General features: G+C 39.7%; 1 protein-coding gene across 1 annotated transcript in view; it reads left to right on the forward strand.

Annotated features, from left to right (window-relative positions):
* Positions 1 to 27,599, forward strand: part of igf2r (insulin-like growth factor 2 receptor) — a 218,934-nt gene that overhangs the window by 69,555 nt on the left and 121,780 nt on the right. Inside the window, exons 10-16 of the mRNA XM_043696288.2 lie at positions 2,762 to 2,865; positions 6,261 to 6,425; positions 8,566 to 8,724; positions 9,547 to 9,690; positions 15,578 to 15,712; positions 24,181 to 24,328; positions 25,757 to 25,934. Coding sequence (XP_043552223.2) covers positions 2,762 to 2,865; positions 6,261 to 6,425; positions 8,566 to 8,724; positions 9,547 to 9,690; positions 15,578 to 15,712; positions 24,181 to 24,328; positions 25,757 to 25,934 — 1,033 coding nt within the window. The remainder of the gene's footprint in view (positions 1 to 2,761; positions 2,866 to 6,260; positions 6,426 to 8,565; positions 8,725 to 9,546; positions 9,691 to 15,577; positions 15,713 to 24,180; positions 24,329 to 25,756; positions 25,935 to 27,599) is intronic.

Consider the following 27,599-nt stretch of genomic DNA (forward strand, 5'->3'; position numbering starts at 1 on the left):
TTATTCTGGCAATTGTATACTTTTTCTTAATGTAATACTGTGCAGAACTTCTAATTAGCTGGGGTAATTAGAAGGGCTTCATGTTTTACATCCTTCAAGGGAATGTATAATGTCAGTTATGAATTATTTCTTGAATGTACTCTAGCAAAGACAGTTCTTAAGAAATTACTAATTAACTGCCTCATTACAAAGGACTGGTTCAAAACAAATCCTGATACTTTGGGTCCTTGACAGATTCTTGTAAGGAATGGTCATGATTGTATTTTTTCCCTAACACGTTGTTTTGCTCATGTCTGCCCAGTCTCTGAAGATTTAGAGATTATTGTACAATTATTTGTATTAATCTTGAAACTTCTCCAATTTCCTATGTGGTCTGATATGAAGATACCAATCACTATTACAAAACCTTTATTATGCTCCTTCAATATGCTGATTTCACTTTAGATATTGATTTTTCAGTATGCTTCTATCCTATCTTATATGATCACGATCTTCATTTTCCATTTGTCTCTTTCCATTTTCTCCATCATTTGATGCCCAAACCAATGTCTCAGCAGCTATCAAATCAATTCTATTTGTGCCTTTGATTTATCTAGTATTCCAATATAATAGTTTTTAATGCATTTGGTATGTGATGGAGTTTGCATTCAATTAAGGACAGGAGTAGGCCATTCACCCCTTCAAGCCTTTTCTGTCATTTACAAAGGTTATTGTTGATCTGATTGTAATCTTAAATCTGTATTACTACCTAACCACGATACCTTCACACCCTCATTTCTGGGTTCTATCTGCATTGGCTTGAAAAATATTTGAAGACTAAGCTTCCCCTGTCATTTCAGGAAGAAGATTTAAAAGTACTTAATCCTCTTGCCTCATCTGTTTTAAGTGGGCAATCCCTATTTTTATATACAGACTCTCAATTTTAGAATTCTTCTGTCAGCGGACACATTCTCTCTACATCTGCTCTTTCGATGTCAATCAAAATTGCCTCTTAATTTTTTTCAATTTTTTTTTAAACTGACCTGTTCAGAGATGTTATTACGCAACTCTGCATCAGATGGGACTTGAACACCAGGGTAGGGACACTACCACTGCACCACAAGAATCCCTCAAATTGCCTTTTGCTCTTTTGTTCCTGCTTCTCAATGCTGCCTGACCTGCTGTGCTTTTCCAGCACCACTCTAACCTAGACTCTGGCTTCCGGCATCTGCAGACCTTTTAGCTTTTATGTAATTCAATTCAAGCTTATCCTATTCAGCTTTTCCACATAAGGCAATTTCCCCATTCCAGTTAGTCTAGTAAACCACTCTGGTTTCTTAGTTATTTAATATAACATTTATTAGATGAATAAACTCCTTTGCTTAAGAGATTGCACACATTTGAGGGGGAGGGAAGTGAAGTTAAAGCCCAAGATCATTGAGGATAGTCTTGAATGATGGAGCAGACTCAATAGACCACATTGTCTACTCTGATTTCTTATATGCTGTTGTCCCATCCTGGCATGCCCCTTGTCTTTACACAAAACCTTAATCTCTGCTGGTTTGATATTTCTCTTTAGACTTGTAGCGTCATCCTTACCTGAACCCTTCCTTACCTTCCCACTTCAAATATTATATGAAAGCTCTTGTTAACCTTTAGTTAGTTAATTCACCAGGGCACTGGGTTTCTCTCTTATCTCCACACTGATGCCAGTGCCCCATGAACTCAAATCTATTCCTCCCAAAGTCATGATTCAGTCACTCATTTAAGCCTTAAATCTTTTTTCACCCTGTACCAATTTCCTCATGACTCTGATTCTAATCCTGCAGTTATTAACATTTGAGGTTTTAGCCTTTTTAATTTGAACCATAGCTCATGAAAATTGATCTTATTCAGTGCCAAATCATTTAAGACCCAAGTGAAGGATGCTACCTTTTAAGCTGGACAAGATTTTTTAAATGCTGAGGCAATACTTTAAAAAAATGTTATTTCTCAGACAGATGATTAATGTTGTTTTGCTGGTTCTTTTGAAAAGACTGTTCTTGGCTCATGCAGGTCCTATATTTGGCAATCGCATTTTTGGAAACTCTTTTTAAGCTTTCAGGGATCAAATTTGGGCAATAAAGTTGTGGAATCCTTAATTCAAACAGAGCAAGCCATGTAAATCATTCCTACATAGCCTTTTATCCAGTGAGTAGTTTTATTAATAAATTCCTTTTTTGAACAAAATTGCTTTCAAAGATGTTCAGGGTTTGGGCATGGAAAATACTAAGTGATGCAAGGACTTGGATGGGCTCTGGTGTACCTAGCGTATAAAAAGCTGCTGTTTTGACCAAAGTAGTTTTGTGGACCTGATGATTCATGTGATAAGATCTGTGTTAGGTACATCAATTGACTGCAATAATTGAATAATCCCTTGAAGCTGTCATTAGCATAAGACTGGTCAAAATTCCCGTTTCAGGGCAACTAGGTTCATACTGTAAATCTGAAATGAAAAGCAGTTGAATTGTGGTCTTGATTTGCTCTCAAACATATAAAAGATGTTGGAGTGTTTGAGAATAAAACTGTTTTTATTATGTAGCCCTTCTGCCATTAGCGAATATCAGTGTTTCATGGGCCCTTAGGGTGCTCCACAGCTCAGTAGTCAAAATTAGTTCATCTAATTTTGTGCAATATATTTGTGTTGCTGGAAACTTAGCTGGCCACACAATTTAGCACTGCTATAATTTAGAATAAAATTGAGATAACTTTGTTCTTTTGGTTGTGTATTCATTTACAATAGGTACTCTGATGGTGATCTTACATTGATATATCCTGATGGTAATTCATGCAGTTCTGGATTCCGAAGAATGACAATAATAAACTTTTATTGTAATGAATCAGCTGGTAAGCTTAATACAAAATGTATGGTTTGTGTGCATGTGCCAAGTATGCAATCCATCTAAGAGGGCGTGAGAAAAGTATATTGTAACATTAGCTTATGCATTATTGAGATTATACTTGAATTAAGTGCTGTGCATTTCAAACTTGTTTGACATTTTCCAATCAGTTAAATTTTCGTTTGGTTTTATTTTTCTAAAAGGAGGTGATACTTTTCAGCGTGGTTGGTTGTTTAGAAATCTGAAGTGAAGAAACACTGAAGGCTAATTTTTGTCTTCTAACAAATATTGTATTGCATAAGTATTTAATAGCCTGATATTACAACAATTGTTTTTGAAAGTATTATCTAGATACAATCTTAACTGTCGATGTCCATTTTATTGTCTGTGTGCTAGATTAAACTAAAGTGCCATTATTAGGATCGATCATGTTTGTAAAATTGATTGGGGGAAATGAAGGTAAAACTAGATAATCCATAGCATACTAGCTATGCGTTCAACATATTCGATCTGTGTTTATGCAAAATACACACTTTCTTTCCTCCCCACTCTAAATACCTCTTCCCTTCCTCCACATACTCCTCTTTTGCCTTCTCCATAATAAGTGCATAACTATCTGTTTGCATCTTCAGAAGTATGGCTTCAGGTTCCATATTCCCACCAGAGAAAAGCTACTTCCTTGTTTTTAAAGTGTAATGATTCACCCTCTGATAAATTGGAGGGATTCTGAGGGACAGGAATTGCATGTATTTGGAAAGGCAAGGACTGATTAGGGATAGTCAACATGGCTTAGTGCAGGGGAAGTAGTGTCTCACTAATTTGGTTGAGTTGTTTGAAGAGGAGATTAAGAGAACTAATGATGTCAGAGCAGTAGATGCTTTTGATATGGACTTTAGTAAGGCGTTCAGCAAGGTTCATGTTTGGTAGACTATTATCAAGGTTAGACTTCCTGGGATACAGAGAGAACTAGCCATTTGGATACAAAATTGGCTAGAAGCTGGGAGGCAGAGGGTGATGGCAGAGAGGTACTTTTTGGACTGGAGGCCTGTGACCCAGCAGTGTGCCGCAGGGATTGATCTGGATCCACTGCATTTTGTCATTTACAGAGGCACTTTGATGATCCGGCATTCGATTATCTGAATATTGGATTATCTGGTAAGATTACAAGGTCTTGATCCTTGGCTAAACTGTTATCTGGCATTCTATTAACCCACAAATACCCACTGCCCAAGTTCTTCGGATAATCGAAGTTCCTCTGAATATAAGTTTGGATTTAAATATAGGAGATTTGGTTAGTAAATTTGCAGATAACTGATACTGTAGTTGCCAGCGAAGGAGGTTACTTCAGAGTACAGTAAGACATTGATCAGATGGGCTGAGGAGCGGAGATTGGAGCTTAACTTAGATAAACATGGTGCTATATTTTGGTAGGGCAAATCAGGGCAGGACTTGTATACTTAAGGTCCTGGAGAACGTTGCTGAACAAGAGATCATGGAGTGCAGGTTCATAGTTCCTTGATAGTGAAGTCTCAATTAGTTGGGACCATGAAGAAAGCATTTAGCGCACTTTCCTCTATTGGTCAGTGCATTGAGTATAGGAGTTGGGAGGGCATGTTGCGACTGCACAGGACATTGATTAGGCCATTTTTGGAAAAGGTGTTCAATTCTGGTCTCCTGTCAGAAAGGTGTGAAACTTAAAAGGGTTCAGAAAGGATTTACAGCAATGTTGGCAGGGTTGGAGGGCTTTAGCTATAAGGTCGGGCTTAATACCTGGGGTTGTTATCTCTGGAGTGTTGGGGGCTGAGGGATGACCTCTGATTTTAAAAATAAAAAGTTGAGTATGGATAGCATGAATAGTCAAGGTCTTTTCCCCAGGTTAGGGGAGTCTAAAATGAGGGCATGGGTTTAAGGTAAGAGGGAAAGATTTAAAAGGGACCAGGGGCAGCCTTTTGATGCAGAAGGTGGTGTGGAGTTGCTAGAGGAAATGATGGAAGCTGATACAATTAAAACATTTGAAAAGGCATCTGGATGGCTATATAAATAGGATGGGCTTAGAGTCAAATGGACCAAATGCTGACTACGTTAATTTAGGATATCTGGTTGGCATGGACGAATTGGACTGAAGGGTGTGTTTCCATGCTGTACATCTCTTTTGTTTTAAGTTGATGAGAAATTGCAATGCTCTAGAGATGGGATATTGCAGAAACAGTGTGTTCTTGAAAAAGTAACCAGTCTAGCAGGCTTGATACACTCTCTAGGAGAAAGTGAGAATTGCAGGTGCTGGAGATCAGAGCTGAAAATGTATTGCTGGAAAAGTGCAGCAGGTCAGGCGGCAACCAAGGAGCAGGAGAATCGATGTTTCGGGCATGAGCCTGAAGAAGGATTCCTGAAGAAGGGCTCATGCTTGATACACTGTCTAATCTACTTAGCCATCCTCCTCAACTTTTATATTCGATGCTGTTCAATTTGACACTTAGATTTATCAACATTTATTTTGTGAAATGCATTTTATTTTTTGTCACTCATTTAAATTGAATGCTGTGCATCTATATATTCATATAGCAACTAAATGCCTCTGCTAATGAGTCCATGTGCATAGGAAAATGTGCAGGAGTGTTTCATTCAGTCTCTGGGCCTGCTTGACCATTCTGAATTATCAGTGCAGAAGGAGGCCATTTGGCTCACTGAGCACTTTAACTTGGTGTCAATGTCCTGCCTCTTCTGTTTAATTCTACACGTTCATGCATTTCATACCCAAACTACTCAATGTGGAAAATGATTTTAGCACTTTATATTTGCTTCTGTTGGAAAGTACTTTTAAAAACTGCTGTTTGAGTGGGAACAGTTTCTCCCTATTTACTTCAACCAGATCCCTCATGATTTTAAAAGTTTCAGTCAAATTTGTTCTTGGCCTCCTCTCCTATGAAAAGAGGCCTAACTTCTCCAATATGCCTTTGTGACTGAAGTTTCTGATACCTGGAAACATTCTCCTAAGCCTCTGCACATACTCTACACCTGGATAACTGTTTTGTTCTAATCAGTGTCAACCCCCTTTCCCCAACCCAGTGTTAATGATCATAGTTAATACTGAAGCTTTATTAACAATTCTGTACCTGTGCCACCTTTAATGACTTACATATGTATGCACCTCTGTTCCAGTACACCCTTCGGAATAGTATCCTTTGGAATAGGTATCCTTTGGTTGGTACAGTTTTGCCTTGATCTTTGTAACAAATTGCATTACCTCACTTTTCTGCATTTAGCTTCATCTGCCAACTGGATCAAGGCTGAATTTTTACTTTGCAACAGTTTTTCTACATTATACCATAACTCGATGTATTTAATATTTGTTTTTCCAGCAGTTTAAGCTCTCATTAATTACTGTTTCTGTCCTTTCAAAAGTTGATGGAGGAAAGGGTAAACCAGAATTCGGTGCTGAAGTTGACTGCACATACATTTTTGACTGGGGTACAAAGTATGCCTGTGTGAAAGAAAAAGAAAACCTGCTGTGTGGTGCTTCTGATGGAAAGAAACGTTATGATCTTTCACCTTTAACCCGATATGAAGGTAAGCTTTTTGCTTTTAGCCATTTTGAAGTTAATATAAAGTAAGCCATACTAAACTTTAGCATTTTGGCTTGTTAAGTGTTTTTCTATTGGCAACTAGGTTTTGCTGTGAATCATTTTTTTTAACACAGTAAATTTAAAATTTTTGATTCCTATGTATTAGGCAGTTTGAACTTAATGTTATAAAGCGCCTGCAGAAAACAAAAGTGAAAATAGATTATTTTGACCGAAAGCAGAGTCCAATAAATATTCCAAAGTACACTCTTTAGTTTATGGATACTTCCACATTTCCTATTGATGTGGATTTAGAATTGTACAGTAGTTGGCACGGTGGCTCAGTGGTTAGCACTGCTGCCGCACAGCGCCAGGGACACAGGTTCAATTCTTGCCTCGCGCAACTGTCTGTGTGGAGTTTGCACGTTCTCCCAGTGTCTGCAAGGGTTTGCTCTGGTTTCCTCCCACAGTCCAAAGATGTGCAGGTCAGGTGAATTGGCCATGCTAAATTGCCTGTAGTGTTAAGTGCATTAGTTGGGGTAAATGTGGGGGAATGGGTCTGGGTGGGTTGCTCTTCGGAGGGTCGGTGTGGACTTGTTGGGCTGAAGGGCTTGTTTCCACACTGTAGGGAATCTAATCTAATCTAAAAATTTGGTTCTCTCCTTTCTTGTTTTTTGCAACAGATATGGAGTAGTAGAAAATGTATAACATGAAGGGTGTAATTTGACCTATTGTGTCTAAGCTAGGTCATGTTTTTTGAAAAAACAAGCGATTCTGCCAAATATCCCTACCTTAAACTATTTCTGTCGCCTTGCAGGTGATGGCTTCTTAAGTAGATGATGTGGAGGTGCTGGTGTTGGACTGGGTGGACAAAGTTGAAAATTATAATACCAGGTTATAGTCCAACAGGTTTATTTGGAAGTACTAGCCTTCAGAGTGTTGCTCCTTCCTGAGGAAACTAGTGGGGCAGGATCATAAGACACAGAATTTTAGCAAAAGATCAGTGTCATGCAATGAAAGTGATATATTGAACAAACCTAGATTGCAATATAACCTGGTGTTATGTGATTTTTAATCATAAATAGATGTCAAAGTAAGTTTGAAATGTGGACCCATTATACTTCCTGCCTGTTACACCTCAGGCAGTGAATTCAGGCTTTCAAGCACAATTTTAAAATGTTACTTGCCTTTCTGTCAATTATTTTAAATCTGTGCCTCCACTACATTGTCTCGATGTACTCTCACCCCTATAATTTTACATACCTTAATTTAGTCACTCCTCAACCTTCTTTGCTCCATGGAAAATGACCTCCGTTTGTCCAGTCTTATTGCTAAAATGGTCCAGTCCTGGCAGCATTCTCCTAAATCTCATCTGCATCCTCTCCAGTGCAATCTAAAAGTTTTTCTGCAATGTGACCAAAGCTATAGATGCTACCCCCATTGCAAATTTCACGATCTGAAGTCAATATAAATCTGAAATTCAAAACTACTACAAAACAATTGTACAATTGTTTTGATTTGTAAATGCCTATCTGGTTCACTTTAGGGATGTAAATCTGTCGATCTTATCTGGTCTGACCTAATTGTGGTCCCATACCCACAGCAATGTCGTTGCCTACATCCTGTTAACAAATCGGAAAAAACTATTGTTCTTCCAGTTAATTCCAATAATTTGCTTTTGAAGTAAAATTCACTGTGCCAAAACTACTTAGATTATCCTATGTTCCTTTTTCAAAGTTGTCCAGCAAGTCCTTGTTCTGTAGTCTTTTAATGCCACACTGGTCAAATAGGTTTGAAATATATTGAATAGTCTTTGCAATTTCCTCCCTTCTTGTAACAGCCTGGGGTCAATTTCATTTAGGCCTATTGATTTTATTTTCAATCGTGCAGTATTTTTCCCATTTAATATTTCTGATGCCACCTTCATTTCATTTGATAATTTGAAATATTTGAATTTTGACGCTTCACTTGAGGTTTGACCTAATCAGTACCCACCTAAAACCAATGTAAATGAGTTGAGAACATTTTTAGATGGTGAACTGCTGTACATGAAACACTCAATTTAAAGCCAACATGCATTGGTGTTTGTATAAATTACTATAACCAACTCTTATCCTAAAAATGTTGAAACTTGTATTAATATACAGCAAAAGAAGTTCCTGAATCTGACAACACTCACAACTGGGAGGCACTAGATAGCCTGGTAAAATCTGATCGAAGACAGATCTATATTAATGTATGCCACAAGGTACTTCAAGATGGTGGAGCTGTAGGATGTCCTGAAGATGCAGCTGTTTGTTCTGTTGGTAAGTTCGTAAGACACTTGAATAAAAAAAAAAGTACATTTTATTATATAATTTTTGCTCAATAGTGATTGTGGCTTGCATAGAAATGAGTTTCCTATATCTTGGTGTTTTGCATTAGTGGCTTCCCAAAATAAAAGTAGATATTGGTGCACTTGCCAGTATTAGCTCCGCCACATCATAAAAATGAGAAAAATATTCCAGAAATGAACAATTTAGTCTCTCTGTGGAGAGGCCAGATTAACTACATGCTTCCGGTATAATGTTTCATGAAATTTTTGACACCAATTGGGAACCTGTTTCTATGTGGCAGTCTCATATTTATTTTTTAAGCATGTTGAAAATAAGTCTGCCATAGTTTACAAGAATAAGGTTAGGACAAAGTTATAAAAGAAAACCAAATGCAGAACAATGCTGCAGTTCAGTAAAGAGCCTATTGAGTAGTCCCATTTTAGTATTCTAATTGAGGTGAATGTGTACTTAATAAACTGTCTTTTATGCATGCAGGTTCAGACTAATCTGCTTTTCTATAGCATTTTCTATTTGTATCTTGCAGCTCGAGGGGTTTCTTTTCCTAGCTTGAAGAAAAAAATATCCATATTGTACTCTGGACTGGGGTTTCAAATCGCATTTGAGAAACCTATAGTGGGAAAGATCTTTTTAAAATCTTGCTTTTACTGATATTGAAAAAACTTAATGACAAGGCTAAAAGTTTAAAGAAAATTTGCCCCACAAGAAGTGACCTGTTGAATTTTGTAGAAACAGCACTGCTAAGGTTTATTTGTTTGAAGATCAAATTATTCCAAAAATTAATTTATCTCCTAGGTGAAAATAGCAAAAAGAACCTTGGAAAATTTGTTTCACCCCCTACAAAGGAAGGCAATAATATTCAACTAGTGTACTCTGATGGTGAGCCATGCGGAAGAGATGGTCGAAGCAAAACTATTATCACTTTTATATGTAGACCCGGTAAGTTTGGGTGCGTCTTGTTTGTCTTCAGAAAATGTTGACACACACTCTTTGCACAATCCTTACCTCATATTTGACAGTGTTTGTGTACGGCAGAGTTTTCCCAATACTTCATGCAAGAAATTTGGGCAATACATTACTTTTTTGATCAAAGTGAGCCTGTATATTCTAACACTTAAACAAGCTGAAAATGTATTGCTGGAAAAGCGCAGCAGGTCAGGCAGCATCCAAGGAGCAGGAGAATAGACGTTTCGGGCATGAGCCCTTCATCAGCTCCTGCTCCTTGGATGCTGCCTGACCTGCGCTTTTCCAGCAAAACATTTTCAGCTCTGATTGCCAGCATCTGCAGTCCTCACTTTCTCCTAACACTTAAACAAGCCCAGTCTATTGAAAATAATTAGCTGGTCTTCTGTAACATTTCAACAAGTTGATTTCATGAGCGAGACTATTGTATCATGCCAAATAGAAGCACTGGTCAGTACAGGGGGCAACAATAAAAACAGGTGCCTGAAGTCGAGCAACACTGAAATATGCAAGGATCCAGCCAGGGTTCAAGATGCATAGTGGGCTCAGCAAATTTTCCCTGGAAATCTCTTAAATATCCTACAAAAATTCAGTGTTGGGACCAAAAGAAAATTGAAGGATTGTTTTCCCCCCTCTTGCCTTATTATGCAATAAGCGTAGATGAAATCTTTGAACAACTCCTCCAATCTCAGATTTATTTTTCCCATGTTGCTTCTCCAGATTCTCCAATCATGGGTCCCTTTGCTCCTATTTTAAAATTTTTTGAGTGTCCTTTTTATTTTGCTGGACTGTTCAGTTTTCAGAGACAGCTGTAAGGTTTAGATGTTCAGAGCCAGGCCTGAAATGTAGGTAAACCCTTGAGCACCTATTTGCAGATGATCAGCTGCAAGTGGTGTTATCTCAGCTGTTTCTGACCAGCTGCAGCATTTCCATGATGGTCATTTAAGCAGGGCTCCAACCTTGACACACACCACAGTAGTCCTCGTGCACTATGCACTGTTTAGTGTGTGCAATTGATGGATAACTGGGAACAACTGCTGTTTGCCTGAACAAGTACCAGATGCTAGAGCGACTGCGTATCGAGGAGCCACTGTGCTCTGCCAATGGAGGTTTGATAGGCAGAGATTCTGGCCTGTGATAGGTCCATTCCCATTTTCAACTGGGGTGTTTCCTCCTTGGAGTCACTGGCCCTGTCTTGTATCAGTCCATGGTCTCTTTGTCCCCCTGTACTCTAGTGGGGGGGGGAGGGGGGGGAGAAAGAGAGAGATGATAGTGTACTAACCTGTGGCCTCGTTATTAATTCTGTTTAGTAACTTGGAAGGAATTTTGACCTCTGTATCCAGCTGTATTTTAATGGAGTGTTTCTGTAAACATGGGTAGCATTTGATAATTGGGAAAGGGTTCCTTTGGTATTGGATGGAAATCTGGAGACCTCAGCATTAGGGTGGTTCTGTGATTTAGGAAATTGAGATTTCTATCTGGAGGTTTGGGAATGTATAATGTGCTTTACATTCTTGAGGTGCAAATTGTTATTTTGGTTCTGCTTTTCAATGAAGTCAACACATGGAGTTAAGATTTGTTAGATTATGGCTATTGTAGAGAAATTACATTTTCAGAGTTTGTGTGGAACACGGGCAAGCAGGTGAACTGAACTTTAAACTGCCATATTCCCCAATTCCACATGTTTTTACTAGTTAGCTTCCTTCCATTCTACCAACAACACACTCTCTTGGTATCCTCACCACCAATTCCTATCATCTGTGAACCTGTTGGTATCAGTATTCTGGCAGATCATCTATCTAGTTTGGTAAAAATTCAAACTAAGTGGGGGAAAGGCATCAAGTAAGGTGATGTGCTAAAGTAAATAGAAACAAAGAAATAGTGCATGACAACAGTTCAGGTAATGAATATGTGCAGTATTTGTCAAAAGGAAATGAACTATTGGCACAAATAAGTGTAACCTGGTGTGATTTACTGAAACCTGATTGAAAGGCAATCACGATTGGAACCTAAATATTCATAGGTATTTGACATTGTGAATGACAGGATACTAGAACAAGATAGTAGGGTAGCTGTGTTAGTTAAGAAAGACATTAGTTGGGGGATAGTGTTTGATAGGTTAAGATGTGGAATCATAAAGCGAGTGAGGAGTAATTTGTAGCCTCCCACCCCAGCCCATCTGGCCCAATAAGAACAATAGTTAGACTGCGGGACAGGAAGAAGTGAGACAAGAAATTAACAGTAATTTTGCATGAGTAACCTACACATTGATTTGGAGAACTAGATTGGCAAAGGAAGCCTGCATACTAAGTATTGAAAAAAAGCAACTGTGTGGATATTAGTTGCATTGATTTCAAAATTTTCAAACAATAGACTGGCGTGTCTGACATCGGTGGTGGCCAAGTTGTTGGAAGGACTCCTGAGGAACAGGATTTACATATATTTGGAAAGGTGAAGATAGATTAGGGATAGTCATCTTGGCTTTGCATGGGGAATCGTATCTGACTAACTTGATTGTTACTTCAAAAAACTGAGGATTGAGGACAGAGCAGTGGATGCGATCTATATGGACTTCAGTAAGGCAATCAACATGATAGACTGGTTAGCACAGTTAGATCTCATGGAATGCGGGGAGATCTAGCTGCTTGGATACAGGACTGGGTGGTGTTGAAGGGTTACTTTACAAATTGGGGGTCTGTAACCAGTGGTGTGCAACAAGGATTGATGAGTCCACTGCTTTTTGTTCTAACTACCAGAGAGTTTGCACCCTGATAGCCATTGATTCCAGTTTTGCTAGGGACTCTTGATGTCACATTCAGTTGAATGCAACCTCTGTTAAGGGCTGTCACTCTCTCCTCACCCTGAATTCGGTTCTTTGTACATGTTTGAACCAAGGATGTAATGAGGTCAGGAGCTGAGTGGCCCTGGTGGAACACACTTGGGTGTCTCTGAGCAGGTGGTACTTGATAGCACTGATGATGACATCTTCCATCACTTTACTGATGATCAACAGCAGATGGTTGGGGTGGTAATTAGCTGGGTTGGATTTGTCTTTTTATGAACAGTACATATTTGGGCAGTCTTCCACACTGTTAGGTAGATGCCAGTGTTCTAACAGTACTGAAATAGCGAGGGGAGTGACACATTCTGGAGTCTTCAGTATTATTGCTGGAATGTTGTTAGGGTCCATAGCCTTTGCAGTATCCAGTGCATCAACAGTTTTGTGATATCACGTTGAATAAATTGAATTGGCTAAAGACTGATGTCTGTAATGCTGGGGACCACTGGAGAAGGCCAAGATAGATGATCCCCTCCACACTTCTGAAGATTGCTGCGAAAGCTTCAGCCTTATCTTTTGCACTGCTTCTCGACTACTGGCATCTAAAATAATTATTTGGGTGAAGAAACCAAATGTGTCCTCACTAAATTTATCAATGACATCAAGATATGTAGGAAACTTAAGTTTGTGAATCGATATCGACAGGTTTTAAGTTGACAATAAATGTGGCAGATGGAAAATTCAGAGCCTGTCTGTTTAGATGGGGAGAATAGTGAGCTATATGCTAGATGAAAGGAGAGAGATTTTAGGATAGTGATGCAGAAACCTCTTGGTGTCCCAGTATATGATTTGCATAAAGTTACTATGCAAGTACAGCCAGTGAGCAGGAAGACAATGGAATGCTGTTTTGCAAGATGAATGAAATACAAATGGGAAATTCTGCTGTAGCTATACAAAGTGCTGGTGAGACCATATCTGGAGTACTGCATGCAGTTTTGGTCTTGGTTTTTGATAAAAAGATAGTTGAATTAAAACAGTTCAGAAGATTTACCTGACCCATTCTTGGGGTGACTGGATTAGCTATGAAGAAAAATTGAACAGATTAAGCCTGTACTAGGAGTTCATTACAGTGTAGAAAAATGAGATCTTGTTGAGACACTATCTTCAGCAAACTGGGTAAGGGGGTACCCATAGTGTTTTTTTTGTGGAGGAAACCAAAGCTACAGCTCAAATTTAACATTTGTCATTTTTAAAACACTTTTATTTTCTCTCTCAAAGGATAATGTATATGGGATTCTTCCCAGAAGTTAGTGGAGACTGGTTCTTTAAGGTTGAGTTTTTTTTGATGGACAAGTAATGGGATGCAGACGGAAATGTGGAACTTGAGCCACAACCAGATCAGCTATGTACTTAATGAATGGTACAACAGTCTTGAAGGGCTGAGAGCCTACACATGGTCATAAGTGCTATGCTCGTTGTACCTTCTCTAAAGCATTTGTGAAAATTTCTGGCTGTAAGTTGATGAATTGAAAGTTACCAAGTGGAAGTCTACAGTTTCTTATTCATGTCTGTAGATTTTGCCAAACAACCTAACCAGCTTCACTGTTAGTACTTTTACTATTTCCAAGTATTTATACAGTTTCCTAATGTTCAAAAATTGCCAACAAGATATTAGTCTTAGTTTCTTTGGCAGCATTTAAAATATGATAGGTGTCTGTATTCACCAGTGTTTTTGTTCATGTGGAATTCCATAATAGACCTCTATACCTCAGCCAGAAGTAAATGAAGTATTCAATGGCAATTATATGAATTTTGCAGTTTTAATGATGGCAAAGATATCAGCATTCACTATCATTACGACTGGGCAGTTGACAGCAAATTCTGATCATTTCGACGCAGTTACACGATGAGCTCGGGAGTCATTGTCAGCAATTCCCTGCTACTCAGGATGGGCTGTTGAAATCCTCATAAATGAAGTGCTTAGGAATAACTTGCATTGCTGTGAGATTCTAAATGTTCTTGTGAAAAGTCTTGATTCACTAAATTGAATGAGATGTAACTGGCTTTGTGGTACTTTAGAATCTTAATTATTAACAACCTCTCTAGTCCTGAAAAAGTAATTATTTGTTTGTAAAATCAAATTTCTTTGATAAATTCCAAAGGTTTTTAATTTGAATTTGTGGTATTTCATAGGGCACATTAGAGGTTCAGTATACAGACAGCAAGATAAAATATAGTCTGATAATAAGGATCATAAAGTCATTTTACTTTCTGGTTTGATGTTAAAGAATTCTTCAACATGACTGACTGCTGAGCATACTTAATAAATGGTGTTGGATGCTAGAAATCCCCTATAATTTGTGTCAAATATCAATGATTCAAATTTACATCTGATTACTAGGCCTTTACAGGCAGCTTTTTTTGCAGTTAATGGCAAGCTGCTTGACTGCACCAAAATCCTAGTGTTTTTTGCTGCCTCGAAGTTTTGATTCTCAAATCTTTAGCTTGGGAGTTTTTTTTTTACAGATTACTTAGTGTGGAAACATGCCCTTCGGCCCAACAACCTGCCGAAGAGCAACCCACCCAGACCCATTCCCCTACATTTACCCCTTCACCTAAGGTGGGAAATGAACCCAGGTCTCTGGCGCTTTGAGGCCACAGTGCTCACCACTGTGCCACTGTGTCGCCCACATTGGGGGAACAGCTTCCAACTTGATCAACTGTATTCGGGGAATTCAATAAACTGCATGCACGTATTATGTAAAATGGCTGGGAATTTACTCCAAATACTCTGAAAGCTTATTTTAAAATGGTAAATTTGAAACCAGGGTTTTGAAGCTTTTCCAGTTCATGGTGTCATATTTGTATTAATGAATCAAAGGACTTGAAATTATGTATTTGGAATGCTTGGTGTTGGTGGCATAGTTATAAGTAATTAACCTCAATGTATGCTACAGCATTAATTGCATAGTACAAAGCAAGTTATTAGTAAAATGGGCATTTCAAAGCAAATTAATACTTGTATTCAAAATGAAAATAGTCTGAATAAGGTTGCTGCTTCAATAACACATATTTTATCCTTAGGGGATCTGGAGAGCCCTCCTATCCTGAAACCTGGGATCAATGAATGTTTGCATGAACTGGAATGGCGCACAGCTGCTGCTTGTGCTTTATCCAAAACAAATGGTGATGATTGCAGAGTTTCAGATCCAGAGGCCGGTAAGCATCTTAAACTAAAGTGCACTTAAGATTTCTAAATTTATTCTTCCAAATGTATGTAAGCGTTAATAATGAAACCATTTAAAATGGTCATAATTCTTCAATTATGTATGACCAATTGAGGTTTTGAGTGTGAATGTCCATTGTTGGTACTATTGTAAGCTCTAAAACAAAACAGCGAAAGGGAGCAAGCCTAATGTTACTTGCACCACCCTCATTCCCCAAGTTTACCAGACGTGCACAATTTTCCCAAATGATAGTCAGTGTTGTACTATTTTTTTTCTATTGCTATTTTTGCTTTAAAGGAATTTTTTTTTGAAACCCAAGCACTAATTCTTTAATACTAGCCATTGTCTCTAATGTTAAACCTGTTGGTGTTTTTCCAGTTCACCACAACAAACATCCACATACCTCCATAGTTGCTCTCTATTAGATATAGATCCTAGTTATGGATTGAACCATGTCATTGTTGAACTTGATGGAAAAGACTATCATACGATGTTCAATATTCCTTTAAAAGTTGTTTTGCATCAAGATTATTAGTTCGTTCTCATTGCATGGTACTAGATCTAAAATAGCTTTTGCCCTTGTTGATTCCTCAACATGTTACTCTGGTAAAGTCTTTCAAACACATTCCAAGCAATCTTCATTTGCAACATTATTCCTTACTACTTCTATACAGCCTGAATGTAAATTGAAGCTACGCATGATTGCAGCATTCACTGTTATATACCCTTCTATTTTCTTGGTTTATACCATGTCCTATGTCAATAGACAATAGGTGCAGGAGTAGGCGATTCAGCCCTTTGAGCCAGCACCACCATTCATTATGTTCATGGCTGATCATTCACAATCAGTATCTTGTTCCTGCCTTATCCCCATAACCCTTGATTTCATTATTTAAGAGCTCTGTCCATCTCTTTCTGTAAAGTAACCAGAGACTTGGCCTCCACTGCCTTCTGGGACAGAGCATTCCATACATGCACCACTCTCTGGGTGAAGAAGTTTCTCCTCAACTGTGTTCTAAATGGCCTATTTTGAAACTGTCTCCTCTGGTTCTGGGCTCACCCATCAGCGGAAACATGCTTCTTGCCTCCAGAGTGTCCAATCCTTTAATAATTTTATACATCTCAATCAGATCCCCCTCTCATCCTTCTAAACTCAAGTGTATACAAGTCCAGTCGCTCCAATCTTTCAACATACGATAGTCCCGCCATTCTGGGAATTGACCTAGTGAACCTATGCTACACTGCCTCAATAGCCAGAATGTCTTTCCTCAAATTTGGAGACCAAAGCTACACACTATATTCCAGATGCGGTCTCACCAGGGCCCTATACAGCTGCAGAAGGACCTCTTTGCTCCTATATTTAATTCCTCTTATGAAGGCCAGCATGCCATTAGCTTTCTTCACTGCCTGCTGTGCCTGCATGCTTACTTTCATTGACTGATGTATAAGAACACCTAGATCTCGTTGTACTTCTCCTTCACCTAACTTGATTTAGATAATAATCTGCCTTCCTGTTCTTGCCACCAAAGTGGATAACCACACATTTACTCACATTAAACTGCATCTGCCATGCATCCGTCCACTCACCTAGCCTGTCCAAGTCACCCTGTATTCTCATAACATTCTCCTCCCATTTCACCCTGCCACCAGCTTTGTGTCATCAGCAAATTTGCTAATATTACTTTTAATGCTTTCATCTATATCACTATATATTGTAAACAGCTGTGGTCCTAGCACTGAATGATGTGGTACCCCACTGGTTACTGCCTGCTGATCCAAAAGGGACCCGTTTATCACTACTCTTTGCTGCTTGTCAGTCAGCCAATTTTCAATCCAAGTTAGTACCTGGCCCCCAATACCATGTGCCCTAATTTTGCTCACTAATGTCCTATGTGGGACCATATCAAAGGCTTTCTGAAAGTCCAGGTACACTACATCCACTAGCTCTCCCTTGTCCATCTTCATAGTTACATCCTCAAAATTCCAAAGATTAGTCAAGCAAGATTTCCCCTTTGTAAATCCATGCTGACTGACCTATCCTGTTAGTGCTATCCAAATGAGTTGCAATTTCATATTTCTAAATGACTCCAGTATCTTTTCCACCACTGACGTCAGTCTTACTAGTCTATAATTCTGTTTTTTTTCTCCCTTCCTTCTTGAAAAGTAGGACAACATTAACCACCCTCCAATCCACAGGAACTGATCCTGAATCGATAGAACATTGCAAAATGATTATCAATGCGTCCACTATTTCTAGAGCCACCTCCTTAAATACCCTGGGATGCAGACCATCAAGTACTGGGGACTTATCAGCCTTCAGACCTAACAGTCTACCCAACACCATTTCTTGCCTAATATAAATTTCCTTCAGTTCATCCATTACCCTAGGTCCTTCAGCCTCAATTACATCTGGGAGATTGGATCTGTCTTCCCCAGTGAAGACAGATCCAAAGTACCTATTCAACTCTTCAATTTCCTTGTTCCCATAATAAATTCATCTATTTGTCTTCAAGGGCCCAATTTTAGTCTTAACCATTTTTTTCTTTTCAGATACCTAAAAAAGCTTTTACTATTCTCCTTCATATTTTTGGCTGGTTTGTCTTCGTACCTCTCTTTCTCTAAATATTGCCTTTTTAGTTATCCTCTGCTCTTTAAAGGTTTCCCAGTCCTCCGGCTTCCTGCTGATCTTTGCTACTTCTCTTTTATCTTTATACAGTCATTAACTTCCCTCGTCAGCCATGGCTATCCCTGCCTCCCCTTAGCATCTATCTTCCTCTTTGGAATGAACTAGTCCTGCACCTTCTGCGTTATATCCAGAAATATCTTCCACTGCTAGGGTATTGAACCATTGACCTTTGACCAGCTCTTCTGAGCTCTATAGTTCCCTTTGTTCAACTGCAATACTGACCCTCCCGATTCTCCCTTCTCCCTCTCAAATTGTAGATTTACACTTATATTATAGAACGTAGAACAATATAGCGCAGAACAGGCCCTTCGGCCCTCAGATGTTGCGCCGGCCTGTGAACTATTCTCAGCTCGTCCTCCTACACTATCCCAAAATCATCCATGTGCTTATCTAAGGATTGTTTAAATCTCCCTAATGTGGTTGAGTTGACTACACTAGCAGGTAGGGCATTCCACGCCCTTACCACTCTCTGCATTAAAAACCTGCCTCTGACATCTGTCTTAAATCTATCACTCCTCAATTTGTAGTTATGCCCCCTCATACACGCTGAAGTAATCATCCTAGGAAAAAGACTTTCACTGTCTACCCTATCTAATCCTCTGATCATCTTGTATATCTCTGGATGTAGGTTTGCTCGCTGAGCTGAAAGGTTCATTTCCAGATGTTTATTACCTTAGTAGGTAACATCTTCAATGGACCTCATGCGAAGCAATGCTGAAACTTCCTGCTTTCTATTTGGTTGGGTTTCTTTGGCGAAGTCACTTCCTGTTCCTTTTCTCAGGGGGTGGTAGATGGGGTCTAACCTGATGTTTGTTGATAGTTCTGGTTGGAATGCCATGCTTCTAGGAATTCTCGTGTCTTTTTGTTTGGCTTGTCCTGGGATGGATGTGTTGTCCCAGTCAAAGTGGTGTCCTTCCTCATCCGTACACTCACTAGTATCCTCACATACAGATGAAGAAGGACACCACTTCGACTGGGACAATACATCCATCCTAGGACAAGCCAAACAAAGATGCCTGAGAATTCCTGGAAGCATGGCATTCCAACCGGAGGTCTATCAACAAACACATCGAATTAGACCCCACCTACCATCCCCTGAGAAAAGGAACAGGAAGTGACTTCACCGGAAATAACATACCAAAGGAAATGGCATCACCAACCCAAAGGAACCCAAACATAGCAGGAAGTTTCAGTATTGCTTCGCATGAGGTTCACTGAAGATGTTACCTAGTAAGGTAATGAAACGTCTGGAAATGAACCTTTCATCTCAGCGAGCAAATCTGCATCCAAAACCTCAACCTGAGCTACAAATTTTCTCAAAACTTGTACGTCTCTATCAAATCCCCTCTTAGCTGCTGCCTTGCCAATGAGAACAGGTTCAAGTCTCTCAGCCTTTCCCCATAAGACCTTCCCTGCAGACCAGGCAACATCCTCGTAAATCTCCTCTGAACCTTTTCCAGTGCTTCCACATTCTTCCTGAAATATGGGGACCAGAACTGTACACAATATTCCAAGTGTGGCAGTACCAGCGTTTTGTATAATTGCAACATGATATCGTGGCTCCGAAACTCAATCCCTCTACGAATGAAACCTAACATGCCGTATCCCTTAACAGCACTATCCACCTGGGTGGCAACCTTTAGGAATCTATGTACATGGACTTCAAGATCCCTCTGCACATCCACACTACCAAGAATGGTCACTACCTCCTGATGGCTCCTTTGCTTCACCAAATAAAATGGTATATAAACCAAACCATGTTTGCTGCCACTTCCTGTTTCTGCTTGATTCTTCCAATCTGAGATCCTCTCACTGATATTCTGACCCCATCCCTCATCAGCACTACCCAACTCTGTTTTCCTTTCAATGGTAGCCATGATGTGGAGGTGCCATTGTTGGATTGATGTGGGCAAGGTCAAGTCACAATGCGCCAGGTTGTAGTCCAACAGGCTTATTTAAAATCACAAGTTTTTGGAGCACTGCCCTTTCATCAGGTGAAGCAAAGGAAAGCATACAGGCACAATTTATTGGCAGAGAGATCAAGATTGTACAAATAGTGAGAGGAGTGTCGACAGGCTGAATGGTAAGTCTCAGCAGGTGATCGACAATGTCAGATGGTGAATAAAGTGTCAAAGGCTGAATAGTAAATGAAAGGGATGACCAATGATCCAGCTAATTGAGGCAGAGGTAATTACAAATAAGGTGTGCTGGAGACAAACCTGAAGGCTGGGAATAACATGATCGATGTAATGGTTGCCTGCTAAGGATCTGATCAAAGTAACGAGTAGTCCGAAACCCTACAAACTAAGATAGCGATCAGTTTATCAAGGTGATGTTGTTAAAACTGGATGTACTGGGCAATGTACTGATTGTACTGATTGATTAGAGTGGTTAGCCTGGGCTAATCCGGAAAGCTTCGGCTGACCAATATAGGCAGGAGGTCAGGATCTCCTCCTCCATTCGAGAGCTGACTCCAAACTGGTTGGCCACAGTCAGTGTACTGTCAATTCCTAAATAAAGGGGGAATTGGTGACAGGACCCAGCCTCTAGGTAGTTATTTCATAAAATTATACCCATTTTCTTCTTGTGTCACTGATTTGTCTATCTTGTTAATTGTATGAATGGAAGGGAGCAGTGTAAAATGTTACAATTGGAAAGAATAGGGTTTCCAATCTACCGAGGTATGTAAGGCTATATGCGATGACTTTGCTTCTTTTTCAACTGCACAACATCCCTCAGCAATATCACCGCATTAGCTTCCACTTGTGCTTTGACAAGCAGCTGTATCTCAACCAGACTTCTCTGATCCCTCCACTTTCTGAAAATATTAAGCCATTCATCTTATTTTTGTCAGCAGCAAGTACATTTTAGTTTGAGAATCAATGTAGAAACAAATGAGAAACTTCCTTTGCCTCAGCTTATCCGGGTCTATCTATTCTAATTCCATTTTCCAGCACTTGGCAGATGGCCTTTGTGCTATGGCATTTCAGCTGCTCATCTGAGTACATCTAAGATTGAGGGCTCCTGCTTCTATCAACCTTTTTAAAAATGAGTTTTCAGCTACTCATCAACCTCTGGGTGAAATTAATCCTGAAATCTTGCCCCAAGCACCTGCTCCAACTTAACTAATCCATTCTTGTTGACTCTCTCTCTACCCTTCAAACTTTGCGTCAATCAGATTTCTCGTGCAGTCAAATCTTGCCTAGTGTGGCAACCAGAACTCTGCACAGTACTCCAGCTGTGTCCTATCCAACATTGTAAGCATCACATTGCTCTTAAATTCAATACCATGACTATTAAAGGGAATATTTAATATGCTGCCATAATCTCTCTTGATCTGTCCTGCTACCTTCAAGGATCTATGGATGTACACACCAAGTTTGCTCTGATCCTCTGCCTCAGAGGGTCCTACCATTGAACATGTGCTCTGTTAATTTTCCCAAAATGCATCTCTCACTTGTCAGAATTGAATTCCCTTTGTCGCACAGTGGTTAGTACTGCTGCCTCTCAGCGCCAGAAACCTGGGTTCAATTCCTGCCTCAAGAAACTGTCTGTGTGGAGTTTGCACGTTCTCCCCGTGACTGCGTGGGTTTCCTCCCAGGGTCCAAAAATGTGCACTTTAGGTGAATTGACCATGCCAAATTGCCCGTAGTATTAGGTGAAGGGATAAATGTAGGAGAATGGGTCTGGGTGGGTTGCTCTTTGGAGGGTCGGTGTGGACTTGTTGGGCCGAAGGGCCTGTTTCCACACTAAGTAATCTAATCTAATCACTTCTACAGAAAATTGTGAGCAATTCTGTTCTCCTTCCTCTTGGAAGGATGTTGCGAAACTTGAAAGGGTTCAGAAGAGATTTACAAGGATGTTGCCTGGGTTGGAGGATTTGAGCTATAGGGTGAGGTTGAATAGGCTGGGCTGTTTTCCCTGGAGTGTCTTGAGGCTGAGGGGTGACCTTTTTATAGAGGTTTATAAAATCATGAGGGACAGGTATTAAGGTAAAATAGACCAAGTCTTTTCCTTGGGGTGGGGGTCCAGAATTAGAGTGCATAAGTTTAGGTTGAGGAAAGATATAAAAGGGACATAAGGGGCAACTTTTTCACGCAGAGGATGGTGCATGTGTGGAATGAGCTGCCAGAGGAAGTGGTGGAGGTACATTTGCATTATTTAAAAGGCATTAGTGGATATATGAATAGGAAGGATTTAGAGGAATATGGCCCAAGTGCAGGCAAATGGGATTAGATTAGGTTAGGATATCTGGCCGGTATGGACGAGTTGACCCGAAGGGTATGTTTCCGTGCTGTACATCTCTGACTCTATCTGACTAGTCTGTCTATATCATCCTGTATTCTGAGGCTTTAATCAGTTTTCCTGCCGTCATAAACTGAGTGTTGTGCCAATAATATTTTCTGTTCCAATTTCCCAACTTCAGGGATTATACTCTGAATTAATTCAACAGAGTTGAACTCTGACACCAGGTTATAGTCCAACAGATCCATTTGAAATCACACGCTTTCGGAGTGTTAGCCCTTCTCCTGTTGACGGGGCAGTGCTCCGAAAGTCTGATTTCAAATAGACCTGTTAGACTATCATCTGACTTCTGACCTAGTCCACCCCAATCCAACATCACCACCACGTCGTCATTCATCAGAGCACAGATTAATTGAAGTGCTCTGCACCTTAATTGCACTTGCCTATCATTTTTGGAGGAAGTGAGGCTAGTCTTGCACCACATCTCCTTAGATTGGAGGTTTCCAATTTACTAGACTTTGAAGAAAGATGTATTTTGGCTTCTGTGCACGTGCAAGGGTTAATAGCTTATAATTGCCCAATGTATCAGAGAGGTGGTTGATTTTATTATGAAGTTTTTTTCATCTTCCTGTTCAGACATGTTTTGAGACATCTGTGGATTAGTTAGGACTTCAAACCAGACCGACCTTCCAAAGTGAAGGGTACTACCACTGCACCTCAAGACCCTGCAGTATTTCTTGAAATGTGCTCCTAAGAGCAAACCAAAGTAGGCAATTTGACCCCTTGAGGCTGCTTTGTTGGCTCTGATCTGATTTTAACTCAAATCTGCATTCTTGCTTGTGTTTAATTACTGTTCACCCTCTTGCTTAAAACTTCAGACTGCTTACATTTCCCTTGGCAGGAAGTGTTCCAAAGACTTTTACATTATATCTTTTAAATGGGTGATCCCGTTTTTAGCTCATGACTCAGTTCTAGACAACAAAACATTCTCTTCCCATCTAACCTGTTAAGACAACTCCATCTTATGTTTCGTTTAGGTTTCCTCTTACTCTTCTAAATTTCAGTTGATAACAAACCTTGCCTGTCAATACTTCCTTGTAAGGCAGTCTGCTCATTTGAGGTGTTATCTCAAAACCTCTGATCTGCTTCCCATGTATTTACATCCTTCCTCAAAGCTTTCTTTTGTCATCTACAGTTGAAGATTAGAAACTCTTCTGTTTCAGTATTAATTTGTTCTGAAGCCAGTTGAAGACGTGTGAAATTAGACATGATTTACTTAAATCTAGTTCATGTACAGAAGGCAACATTGCAAAGATAAGCCTCTTTCCTAATTAATCCTTGTTGCCCTAAAAGTTCTCCATGTACTCTAGATTCTTCTTGTCCTCCAACTGTAAAGCATTAACATTAATACAATTAACTTAATTCACCAGTAGATTAATTGCATGTTTTATTGTGCCTACTTTGTAAATTTTAATTAAAACCATTGTTAGTTGTTGCCTTGTAAAAATTATTGTTCTGTTTATTCCTAGGGTTTTTGTATGACCTTTCACCTCTAACCAAAAAAAATGGGCATTACCAAGTTAAATCTGAGACGTACAATTTCTATATAAATGTATGTGGCAATGTTTTCAAGGATGGCTGTGAGAAAAATTCTGGTGCTTGTCAGGAATCCCTGCTGTAAGTGACCATTGGTTTGGTGCAACCAGTGTGTTTGTATGAATTTGTTCGTGAATTTGGTACACTGAATACATTGACTATGGAGAGCATAGGAATGTATTAATCTGTCGTTTTTCTAAATGCAACATGCTACTTTTCTATAAAATTATTTGCTGACAGTCTCTTGAGATGCACATTGATGTCGCTCTGATTTTTTTTAAGTTATGGATTTAAGGGTTATTTTGTGTTGATATTTAGTGTCATTCTGGCTTAATTGTGTTATTGCTAAAACTAGTGGCGTGTGTCACCCCTAGGATCATGCTGAAATACAAGCTAACTTACTGTCTCCTCTACCCCATCTCCAACAGCAAGTAAGCTACACTCTTGAATTGCAGCATTACCAAGATGAAGACCACCTAATCAGCTGTTTCTGTCACTTCTTTCCTTAGCCCCTCAAATCAAACTTCCTGTAAGGGTCTCCTGAGGGGTGATAATTATCTGTCCATCAGCTCTAAAGTCATGAACTTTTGCATTAATGCAAGCTGCTGTCCCATTTCTGACTTCTCATGTGTCTCCAGTCTTGGAGCACATTGTCATCTCCCAAACTGGTGCCCATCTCTCCAGAATTTTGTATTTGAATCCTGCTCTTGCTCTCTATATTCTGAAATGTCATTTAGTCAAGTTATAAATCGCATCTTATCTGACCGTGATACCTCCAACAATTTCAATAGCATCCATTGACAAAGTTGATCACTCCAACCCTCTGTAATTTCTCTCCATCACCATCCAACTGGGTGAAAAATGCATTCAGCTGATCCCATTCCTTTTTATTGCAGCCAGAGAATTGCCATCAATTGCATTTATTTTCAGTTAATTCCAGTATACCTTGATCTATGTTTGGATCCCTCCTAATTGTATGTATGTTGCTTGGCATTGTCAACTGAAAACAGATCAGCTTTTACATGTACACCTAGCTGTGAATCACTGGTATCCCTCTTTTCACGTCTACTGTCAGACAGGCAGCTTTGGGTGAGCAAAAATTGCCTTCAATTCAATTCTTAGAAGATGGCAGCCTTATTATAAATCCGTGCTCCCTCACTGCGATTCAACACCCGACCTGGTAACACTCCAGCCACCATTTTGGAATTACATTTGATCAGAAAATGAGTTTTCTGCATGATTGTTCAGACCGCTCATTTCCTCCTCCTAACATTTTCCAGTTTCTTCTGCTCCATATGTAACTTAGTACCATTTTGTTCTCCATGGAGTTTTATGTTCAGTAAATAAAAGTTGTTCTATTTCTGCTGTTGAAGAAAGCTACTCCACTCACTTACAAAGATCGGAATGTTGAAATTACTACTTGTTGTCCAGTTCGTACCTGCCCTGCATATCTGATGTGACGCTGATCATCTCCTGTTTTTGTGTTCTAATTATGCGTTTAATCCTTAGTGATCAAACCTTTTGGAACCTAGGGGAGTCCAATTCGAGATTGTCATACTATGATGGGATCATTCATCTGGTTTATACAAATGGGACAGCATACAACAATGGGCAGCACGTCAGACGATCCACACACATAACATTCCTGTGTGATCGAGATGCAGGTGAAGGACATCCAGAATTTGAGGTCAGTTATTAGACTTCTGTATGGGCAAGTTGATACTATACAACACAAGTCCTTTCACTGACTTTGTTTGTTTAGTACTGTTGCCTGATAATTTCCAGTTTAGAGTTTTAGTAAGCAGTTAGATGGAACCCTATTTTAGGATCTTTGCTTCATTTGTGAGCTGATGAAATTAATTTCTCAACTTGTTAGAACCTATTAACCTGACTGGTGAGCCATTGCAATAAGTCTGAGGGAATGAAAGCATTTTCAAAATTGTGCATTCACTTACTATTGAAGTTGGTCATTTTTGAATAGGATTTGCTTTAAAAAAAATTCATGTCATGTTTCTTGGCTCCTTAATAGCTTCCTTCCAAGTTCCAAAGTTTTTCAAATTCTCAAATTGTGATGAAAAGGAAAGCAAATGCAGTGTTAGCAAATTCATGAGGGCTAGAATACAAGCGCAGAGATACTGCTGAGGCTGTATAATACTCGAGTGAGACCACATTTGGAATATTGAGGGCAGTTTTGGGCCCTGTATCTAGAATAAGAACTTAGATCAATACAGCACAGAACAGGCCCTTCGGCTCTTGATGTTGCGGCGACCCGTGAACTATTCTCAGCTAGTCACCCTACATTATTCCAAAATCATCCATGTGCTTATCTAAGAATTGTTTAAATCTCCCTAATATGGCTGAGTTGACCACCTTCACAGGTAGGGCATTCCACGCCCTTACCACACTCTGCTTAAAGAATTTGCCTCTGACATCTGTCTTAAATCTATCACCCCTCAATTTGTAGTTGTGTGCTCTCGTACAAGCTGACATCATCATCCTACGAAAAAGTCTTTGTCTACCCTATCTAATCCCCTGATCATCTTGTATGTCTTTATCAAATCCCCCCTCTTAGCCGCCTTCTCTCCAATGAGAACAGACCCAAGTCTCTCAGCCTTTCCTCATAAGACCTTCCCTCCAGACCAGGCAACATCCTGGTAAATTTCCTCTGCACCTTTTCCAATGCTTCCACATCCTTTCTGTAATGGGGTGACCAGAACTGTACACAATATTCCAACTGTGGTTGCACCAGTGTTTGTATGCTGGTTCCAGAACTCAATCCCTCTACCAATGAAACCTAATGCACCATGTGCCGCCTTAACAGCACTATCCACCTGAGTGGCAACTTTTAGGGATCCATGCATATGGACTCCAAGATCCCTCTGCACATCCACACTACCAAGATTCTTTCCATTGACAAGTACTCTGCCATCCTGTTATTCTTCCCAAAGTGCATCACCTCACATTTAGTTGCATTGAACTCCATTTGCCACCTCTCAGCCGAATTCTGCAGTTTATCCAAGTCCCCCGCAACATTCTTCCAAACTGTCCACTACTCCACCGACTTTAGTGTCGTCTGCAAATTTACTAATCCATCCACCTATGCCTGCGTCTTTGTCATTTATAAAAATGACCAACAGCAGTGGTCCCAAAACAGATCCCTGTGGCAGACCACTAGTAACTGTACTCCAGACTGGTTTCCATCAACCACCATTTGCTGCCGCCTTCCAGAAAGCCAGTTTGTAGTCCAAACTGCTAAATCACCCTTCATTCCATGGCTCTGCATTTTCTCCATCAGCCTACCATGTGGAATCTTATTAAAGGCTTTACTGCAGTCCAAGTATAACACGTCAAC

Source organism: Chiloscyllium plagiosum, unplaced genomic scaffold (assembly GCF_037043375.1).
Source record: "Chiloscyllium plagiosum isolate Xiang-an unplaced genomic scaffold, Cpla_swu_hap1 HiC_scaffold_10, whole genome shotgun sequence".
In the NCBI taxonomy this organism is placed as follows: domain Eukaryota; kingdom Metazoa; phylum Chordata; class Chondrichthyes; order Orectolobiformes; family Hemiscylliidae; genus Chiloscyllium; species Chiloscyllium plagiosum.